Raw genomic sequence first — 9,859 nt, 5'->3', positions numbered from 1 at the left:
ATTAAACGTACCCACAGTAAATGCAAGAACATATATCAGCATATGACATTGTGATGGTCTTTTTATAATATTTTGTATGTTGCATATTGTCAATTGTTTTCAAATATATTTTCGAAAAACAAAAGAATAATTAAAGTAATTTAAAGATATAAATCTGAATTGGAGATTTTTTTTCAGATGTATTATCCTTTTCTATCTACATTTTGTAGTGAAGATGATTGATCATTTTTACAATTTGTATTATTCAATAAAATAAAAAAATGTTTTAATGTTGCAATGAGCACAATGACCACCACAGCAGTGTATCCATTATAGTGCTGCAGTACCTCCTTATCAGCAGCAGGTGGCAGCAGCCTGCTAGCTAAACGCCACAACCCACATCAGGAAAATATAAAGACGAAGAAGACTTTACATCAACAACAGTGCAGGACTAGCAGAGGTAACGTTGCTTATCCATCAATGTTTGCGCTTTACAATTTTATCCTAATGCTCGACTTTAATTTGAGACGACATACATCGATGTGATAATATGTTGAATTACGCTATTAAGTAGCTTCAGTTACACGTGCAAATGCAAGCCGTTAGCTTTAGCTTTGTAGCTTAGCGTACACGAAGCTGCGGCTAGCTAAGCTGTCATTATTTCATGCGTGTGTGGGTGTATGTAGCCTAGCATAAGAGGCTTATTGCGTTATGTGGCTTTATTCCGTGATAATAACGGGAGCTTACTGTGTTTATCCCAATTTTTAAATCTCTAACACTCGCTTTTCCGGTCTCACGCGTCTTTTACCGCCTCATCTTTAGCAGATACATCTTACTGGCCGATTTCAGCAGTGCAGCAGAGACAAAACTGTCAAAATGGACACGAGAGCCTGGAGGAATCCATATCACGACTATGATGGGAACCCAGCCTCAACACAGGCGTTGTTTGACTGCCAGGGAAAGGTAAGGCATAAAGAATGCATGCTCGTGCATCAGATTCCCGTGCAGAAACCCTCATTATTTAACATTTTCTCCACCTCCAGCTCACAGCAGAGTTTGCCCAGAGGCTGAGCAGCAAGATCAGTGAGCTGCTGGCTGTGATGGAGAACGGGCTGAAGTCTGCAGACCCAAGAGATTGCACCATTTACACCGGCTGGGCAGGTGATGACACCCTTACACATCTTTCATTAGTGACATCTTATTGTGTGATTGGATTTGGTGTCTTTGTGTCTGTAATGTCTTATTAATATTTAATGTATGCATGTATGACTGTGAGACTCATTGTGGACATGATTTGCATTATAAATGTCCCTGAATTTTTTTTTCATGCAATTAGATTTTCTTTACAGGTTATGATGATTTATTAAACAAACTCAAGGTCATACTCAATATTAGAAAACATGATTTACTAAGAAATGCAACTATAAGTACCGGTGTGTAACGGCAGCTGTTAAAAATAATAGATTTTTTTTTTAAATAGTTTTGAATCGTGAATATAAATCCAGTTTTCAGCCCGTCAACTATGGAGCTTTTCTCTGTTTTATATTATATAAAAGTGAACGTCTTAGCGTTTTTTGACTAGCAAAAAACAAGGCATTTAACACGTTTCTGACCTTTTTATAGCTTTTTCTAAAGTTATTTAATATTATTAATAGATCTGTAAGTAAGTAAAACTTTATTTATATAGCATTATTTTTTTAAATGTTCTATTTGAGACAGATGGGTAAAAAAAAAAGAAGGTTATTGAAGAAAGGAATATCCCGAGATTAGATTAGATATGTTTGTCACAAAATGTGCTTGTTTGAACAGTTAACATCACTGAAATGCATCCGTTCTTCCACAGGTATCGCTCTGCTTTATCTGCACCTCCACAACGTGTTCAGGGACACGTCCTTACTGCAGAGAGCTCTGGAATATGTGAGCCGCAGTCTGAAGTGTTTGACCCGGCGTCATGATGTCACCTTCCTGTGCGGGGATGCAGGGCCGCTGGCTATCGCTGCGGTGGTCTACCATCGCCTGCAGCGGGTGCAGGAGACCGACGAGTGCATCAACAGGTCAGTCTGAAACACAAAGGTACTGGGGGTCGTTTTTATTATGGTCTCTCGGATAGGTAATGGTAGGTAACATTTTAGCTTGTTATGTTCCAGAGTGCATGTTTTTGAGTCATTGAACTCAATCAAATACTGTGTCACATTCCATAAGGATATATGTAGCATCCTGTTATGTTTTAGTTTTTCCCAGACACAAGATAGTGGAGTTTCTATCAAATGTATTGGTGGTATATTTATTAAGGTATTTAGAATAAGGGTTTTGCTAAATATTAATATAATATCGCTATCCTGATACATATCCTACATTTTCTATGTTGTGATGTCTTGAAGGCTACATTACATTGAAGTGATGTCATTGTCTGAACTAAACCAACTGTTACTTACTGTCCTATACCTACTTAGCCATTATATTCACATTACTGATGATACTTTATCAAAAATCTCATAGTGTAAAGTATTTCTGAAAGCAGCAACGGTCAGTGCTACAATATCAACGAAATATCGGGGTAATTGATCAAAAATATTATGTTTGATTTTCTCTATTGCCCTGCCTTATTTCGAGTATGCATATTATTGTATAGGTTTTTGCAGGCTCAATAGATATTTTAAAAAGGGATATTGTGTCTTCGTAAACGCACAATTTGTAACACAAATGATCCACAAAGAATCAAAGACGGGTTAACTTACAACAGCACTTAGAGAGGTTGATCACAACATACCTAAATGCGTGTGATTGGCTGATTGTGGATGAACCAATCACACCGTGTGCTGCTGATCCAGTTAAATTAGCTCCCAAAGGTAGGGTTGTGATCGCACTTGTTACATTTGAATTGTAAACAGTCATTTGTGCATGACGAGGTCTCATGAATTCTCCTGTGCCTTGTTCCCAGACTGCTGCAGTTCCACCAGAACGTGGTGAAAGGTGTAGGCGGTCTGCCCGACGAGCTGCTCTACGGGCGGATGGGGTACCTGTACTCCCTCGTCTTCATCAACCAGCAGATGGGGCAGGACAGGATCCCGCTGCAGTACATCCAGCAGGTAGGTAGAGCATCACACTTTGAAACACCGGGTGTGAGGTGGTGAACATTTACTTTTGGTTTTGATCAAGGACAGGCTGACTGATCATTCAAGAAAGTACTTCAATGTTACATTAAAACGTATATAGTTACCTTAGACGAGAAGGGAAAGTGAACAACATGGGATAAAATGACTGCTAATTAAATACAAATCTACTTTTGGTTTAGATTACAATCTAACAATATTCTATAGTAACCACACTCGGAGAGGAAATTGAAACGTATTTAATAAAAGGGGTAGCAATGAATACAAAAAATAGGAAATCCTTCCACTCGGATATTTGTTAACAATTTACTTTGGAAATAATGCTATTTTTGGGTTATAATCTTCTCTAACTTTTACTTTGCTGCTCCCAGCTATCTCAATTTACGACACATTTGCTCGCTCTTGCTCATATTGATGTCCACGTTGCAAATGTATCTCCATTGGTCTTTTTGAATTGTACAGATTAGGCGTGTTTGTGAGGCGGGATGTGTTGTTTCCCCTCTCAGATCAGTGAGTCGGTGCTGGTGTCCGGCGAGCACCTCAGCAGGAAGTTCCGGGTGCAGAACCACAGCCCTCTGATGTTCGAGTGGTACCAGGAGCAGTACGTCGGCGCCGCCCACGGCCTATCGGGCATCTACTACTACCTCATGCAGGTCAGCCAACCTCCGGGGCGGAGCCAAGCCGCTGGTTTACACTCATTTCTAAAGGAGCAATGGCAGAACTTATTAATATTCATATTTCTACTCATTTCAAACGGGGTTAGGTTGTCATTCCTAGATACAACTAACACATATGCTCAGTTTTTTTTTAATTATCTGATAACTACAACTCCAAACAACTATATATCCAATAATGTATTTGATTTTGTAACTATTAAATGTTTAACTGCCCATCAAAGGTATCTAGAACCCTATATGAAACATAGTGAATTCAAGCTTAAGATATTACATTTATAATAATATAAAACAAAGAATTACTGCAAATATTCACCTTGTTTAAAAGCCAGAAACTGGGAATAGTGTTTAGTAAAGCACTATCTATAAATTGTTTAAATAAATTACTATTTGTTACATCAATAATGTTATCCCGGTTTGTTAAAATATGCATTTTAAATGATAATTTGTTAAATGTCCCATGTCATGGCCATTTCTACTGATCATAATTCCATTGTTGAGGTATACTAAAATAAATGTATATTGTGCAATTTTCCAAACTCACATTGGTTTCTCATACAGCATCTCTGTATAGTATGTGTATTCACTCTCTGTCCTAAACGGCTTGTTGGAGCTCCTGCCCCCCTCCCTGTGAGCCCAGTGGCCGTCTGCGAGACAGCGAGACACAACGAAACCCAGCCCGAAACACACACACACCCGCAGCCTGGCTGGGAGTTTGTGTGTGTGCCCAGGCTGAGTTCCGCGGTGTCTCGCTGTCTCGCCGACCCCACACCAGTGAGCCAGCTCAGTGTCCTGCTCCTCGCAGCAGCGAGCCTCGCAACGTCCCGCCGAGTGTGTGTGTGTGTGTGTGTGTGTGTGATGAAGTCCGCGGATTGGTCCAAACGTAACGGCTCCGCGGACGTAACTATACCCGAAATACGTCACTATACCCAAGAAGTAAACAATGGAAAAAGAGAAATCCCCAACGAGGCGTTCTGGGGCAGCATAGACAGGTCTTTTCTGTGTTAGAGTTTTACTCGCTACAGGGTGTACTTTGAGGGTTTGTGACTCTGCAGACCGTTTACATGCAGAAAAAGCTACATAACACACAAGGGGACGGGTAATAACAAGAAAAGCATGACATGGGACCTTTAATTCTATCAGTATATGGCTTACTGAATTAGCTTGCTTCGAATAAGAATTCAAATTGAAAGAACAAGTCATATAAGTAATGTAAAAAATGTTATTTTCTCCAAACATTTATTAATGAAATGTTTTGCCAATGTACCTGCACGTATTCTCTGTATCTGCCACCTTATCGTGAAGTTTGCACTGGTTTCTTCTTCATCCTGTTTAAACATGGTCTCTCCCCCCCCCCCCAGCCGGGATTCGTCTGCGTGGAGGAGTACGTCCACAGGCTGGTGAAGCCCAGCGTGGACCACGTGTGTCGCCTCAAGTTCCCCACAGGGAACTACCCCCCCCTGCATCGGGGACGACCGGGACCTGCTGGTGCACTGGTGCCACGGGGCCCCAGGGGTGGTGTACATGCTGCTGCAGGCATACAGGGTAAACAACATGTTTTTCTTTACCTGATGTCAGATGCAAAGGATTTACAGAGACATACGGTCATCTGTGGGGAACTTTAGGCCATTTCTGTTTTCATATATGTAATGACAATATGCTGTTAGTGCTGCTTGTGAGGTCTAGTAGGAAATGGTTCGAGTGTAGAAATCTTTTTTGTATAATTATGTATTTAACTTTATCCAGTATTATTGAGAAACCACAACACAGCCATCATTGAATCCAAACACTGTCTACACAAAGTCCCCATTCACATGAAGACAACAACTCCCTACATTTTAACATCTCTTTTCTTCCTCCTCCTCTTCCTCCCCCAGGCCTTCGGGGTGCCGCAGTACCTGGAGGACGCGCTGCAGTGCGGGGAGGTGGTGTGGCACTGCGGCCTGCTGAAGAAGGGCTACGGCCTGTGTCACGGAGCGGCGGGGAACGCCTACACCTTCCTCGCCCTCTACCGGCTAACACAGGACCCCAAGCACCTCTATAGAGCCTGCATGGTGAGGCGCGCACACACCGTGGAATATACACACTACACACACCGTGGAATATACACACTACACATCGCTCACACAGGGCAACGGGTATTCAGACGATCAGACATTAGTGGGGGCTCCTGTAGGATCAGTCTTATGGCGCATTTCCACTGCAGGGCCTCGCACGGCTTAGTACGGTATAGTTAGGCCTTGGTAGGCCAGGCTCACTTTATGCTGTGTTTCCATTACAGTTTACTAGCTGGGGCAGTAACTATAGTAACGCAGTGTAGGCGGAGCCGTGACGTCATCTTCAATGCGAAACACAAAACCAACATTAGCCGTTAGCTGTTAGCCCTCAGAGCTCACAGCTCCTCATATCTGTTCAGAAACTAGACAAAAGTTAAACAAGTACAAACCCCAGACTGTCTGTGTCATGGCGAATACAGTCGCTGCTTTATGTATGTCTGTAGGCCGTTGTTGTGAGTGTGGACGGTCGGAGCATATACTGCGTTAGCTTATCCGATCTCCATTTAGAACACACGCATTCTAAAAGGTGTTTCGCCTGCCGTCTGTCTGCAGACTTGTCAAAGCATTAATTCATGGTTTTTACTAACCGGTATCAGTATGTTGTTACTTCGGCATCATTTTTGAAACGTGTCTTACAATTAAATCACGGTCAAATATGTTCATTTTGTTGTAGTTGCCAGCGATTCTCTCACTAGTTTAGCATACTCAGTTGTTGGCCCAGAAAGAACCTCGATTTTGGAGAGCCAGAAAAACGGTGAAAAAGTACCCGCTAGCCGGAACTACGCCTAGTGGAAACGCAACCAAAAACGGGCATGGCACGCTTAAACCGCACTCCGCGCTGTAGTGGAAATGCGCCATGAGTGTCCAAATACTTGATAAATGCGGCAGTGGAGTTATTTTCTCATGTGTGTCTTTACCTGCTTATAAATAATTTAAAATAAAATATGTACCATGCTTTTTACCCACTGTGTTTATACTATTATAATGCCACAATAAATAGGAAAAAAGGCATTTTATAATCCGTTTTTTGAGGCTTTATATTGCGTCTTTCTCTGACTTAGATCCAAGATGTCAAAGTCATATTAAACTTCTCACAAAGGGCAAGCAATCAGAGCACAATTGGCCCCCCGCCAGCCTTAAAACAGATCATTATTATTCCTGGATCCAGGTGCGTGTGAGAAGCGGGGCCTTTTATGTTTTTAGACAAAAGCTTGGTGGCTGTCGGTGCGAGTGTTCCTCTCTGGATGCGCTCCAGGTGGCACGAGTCCCACGTGTACTATCATGAATATGGATCTATTCACAGAGGATGGAAATAGACTCTTCACATGTCTCGCCTAAGCTTGGATACTCGCTCCGCAGCGACATTGTGGTCATAATCCGAAACCTCCAACAGATGCTAGGATTTCACTGAGAGGAGCACCATTTTTAGCAGGTGTTGATATTGTTTGCTATCCTCCAGGGGTCAGCTGCAATCCAGTGTTGTGATAGGATGGGAATGTTATTATGACACTATCTGCCTTTGTCTCTCCACAGTTTGCTGACTGGTGCATGAACTATGGCAAACATGGATGCCGGACGCCTGACACTCCCTTCTCCCTTTTCGAAGGTAATATTCAATGACATGTCCCACTTATTACATTTTAATCAAATATTACCTTTATATTACCTCCTTCACTCCCCCTCCCCTCTCTACAATGAACTCACACACTACACATCTGTAACGGACATTGTGTTTCAGTATTGAGGACTTAGAATGCGATAAGTAAATAAAGACCATCCCTATCCTCTGTTATGTCTCAATATCAACTATTTGATATTGAGATTTGATGCAAGATTTAACCATCTTCGACCACTACAATTCATAAAGATTGTCTTGGAGTTGTGCCATTTTAAGAGTGCTTCTAGACTTCAGCATGCACATATACACCGTTTTTAAAATAGACATCACATTTGTACTGCAAGAACGAAGTGTATTGTCAACGCTCCATCAGCCTGGGGTTAGCATTTAGTGAGCTCACTTTAAAGGGGCGACTCTTACGCTAACCGTAGCACCTATTTTCACTCCAGTGTCTCGGCATGAGAGGATAAGGGACCTGTGTAAATGTGGCCATGATATTTTTAACAACTCCTAAACGTAGCTTGGCTTTGGAGTGTGTTTAGTGTCATTTCCTACCAAACAAGCTTAACTGAACAACAGAAACTGCTCTGTAATAAGTGATCATTTGCTCATGTTTCATTTGATCACATTCATTAAAGATAAAGCCGGTTTTATAAATGTTAGTGCAACATAAATGATCAACAATGCGATACAGGACTGAATAAAATGACACATTTATGCATATTTTGGAAAGACAATTGTAAAACTGCAGAGGTTGAGTTAACCGAATATTTTCCGTCTATGATGGAAAAATCTGAAAGCCGTCCATCATTTTGACAGATTAGAACAAACTCAGAACCGCGCCAAAGTTTCCCCGCAGCGGGGCTCCGGTATTATGCCGTGTTATGCATGCCCGCCCAAAAGGAAATTATATCGTTTCCAAATCTAACTTTGCCGAACAGATCAACAAAAGTATTTGCTTAACGCTGTGCACGCTCCCGCGAGGTGCTATGGGCATGCACAGATAGGGATCTGGGCATGCATAACACAGCGCTAACAGTTCACGAGCTGTTAGCGCAACCTCTGAGTTGGAAAACCAAAATCATAAGAAATACAGCAAACAAAATTAATATTAACCTTAACTAGGGTTTTCTGTATGTTTATTGTCCTGTATGATGTTTGTGTAAACTCACCGCATCACTTCCTGTTCACAGGCATGGCTGGCACCATCTACTTCTTGGCCGACATCCTGCAGCCAATGAAAGCGAGGTTCCCCTCCTTCGAGGTGTAGACGTGTTCCCACAGGTAGTGCCCCCCCACCCACACTGTGGGAAGGAGAAGACCCACACACTTTTGCTCTGTGTCACACTCATGCATGAAACACTACATTCACAACGATCGACATTGTGCCATGTTTTTCCTGCTCTTCTCTCCCGGGAACTCTACATGTTATTAAACAGGATAAGTCCTATACTCGCATTTCAAACATAAGAGCTTGCTTTTTTCGTTCCTTAATTTGTGTATAATTGCTTTCAAAACTGTGGATGTTGCTCAGATTGTGACATATTTTGAGGGTGAAGTAAAAAAAACAGTAAGGGAAATTAATTTTCTGGATTTAAAAAAATAAAATTGTGGTTAAAAAAAAAAGAAGGTGTTTTTGCTAACACTTACAAATGTGTTTCTATTCTGCATAGCTTGATATGGTAAAAAAAACAATGGATGCTTTTTTGGTTTTCTTTTCTTTACAGTGTCAACAGCAAAGCTAGTAACAATGCACTAAATATAATACGGTGCCATGTGTTAAGGGATCAACCCCCGAGTGTAAACTGTTGCCTGTCCTTTGCACTGTCTGAGCAATAAACCATGTGTCTTTTTACAGCTGTCGCTCTGTAGTCACTTCCTGAAGCTCCCTGATCTTAATGTGGTGTACGCAGCAGCAAGGAACGGCCAGAAGGGGGCGGCAGCGAGCCTGCAATGTGAGATTATGTGGAGATTAACCTCTATCTGGAATATAAAGTACATTCACCTCAGCCAGTTTTGCACATGTTATGCTTATCGAATTAATTTTCCATATTCAGGCAGCTGAGATTAAAAGTGAATATATATAAGAAGACAACCAGAAAATCAAACTACATCCGACTAAATGAGGAATTAAAAGCGGTTACATGAAGATTCTGATGATCAATAACTGATACCTCCATAAAGGCCAACAATGCATTCATTTTCGTTTTTCTTTAAGTTGTGACGTTAAAAACAACATCAAGGTTCTCTCTAAATATGTGTTTCATTTTTATTTATCTGAGCGTTCGAACGATATGTTGATATGTTTCCGAGTTCTGACAAGTGGGGGGTGGTCTTTTCACAGTCCGGGACCCCTTCTTTCCGGTTATTCCACATTGTAAATACAGCACGGATGCCCTTTCTTGCAATGTTGACGCA

General features: G+C 41.5%; 1 protein-coding gene across 1 annotated transcript; it reads left to right on the top strand.

Annotated features, from left to right (window-relative positions):
- Positions 1-350: 350 nt before the first annotated feature.
- lancl1 (LanC antibiotic synthetase component C-like 1 (bacterial)) lies at positions 351-9,298 on the top strand. Its single transcript, XM_034151089.1, is given in 11 exon segments — positions 351-439; positions 805-942; positions 1,023-1,140; positions 1,823-2,033; positions 2,921-3,068; positions 3,599-3,745; positions 5,128-5,220; positions 5,222-5,311; positions 5,644-5,820; positions 7,357-7,429; positions 8,635-9,298. Coding segments are annotated over 10 exon segments (1,221 nt in total). The 5' UTR covers positions 351-439; positions 805-855; the 3' UTR covers positions 8,712-9,298.
- The last annotated feature ends 561 nt before the right edge of the window (positions 9,299-9,859 follow it).

The sequence above is a fragment of the Trematomus bernacchii genome, unplaced genomic scaffold (assembly GCF_902827165.1).
Source record: "Trematomus bernacchii unplaced genomic scaffold, fTreBer1.1, whole genome shotgun sequence".
Classification (NCBI taxonomy): domain Eukaryota; kingdom Metazoa; phylum Chordata; class Actinopteri; order Perciformes; family Nototheniidae; genus Trematomus; species Trematomus bernacchii.
Note: the sequence above shows the minus strand (reverse complement) of the source record. Positions and strands in the feature narration are given on the sequence as shown.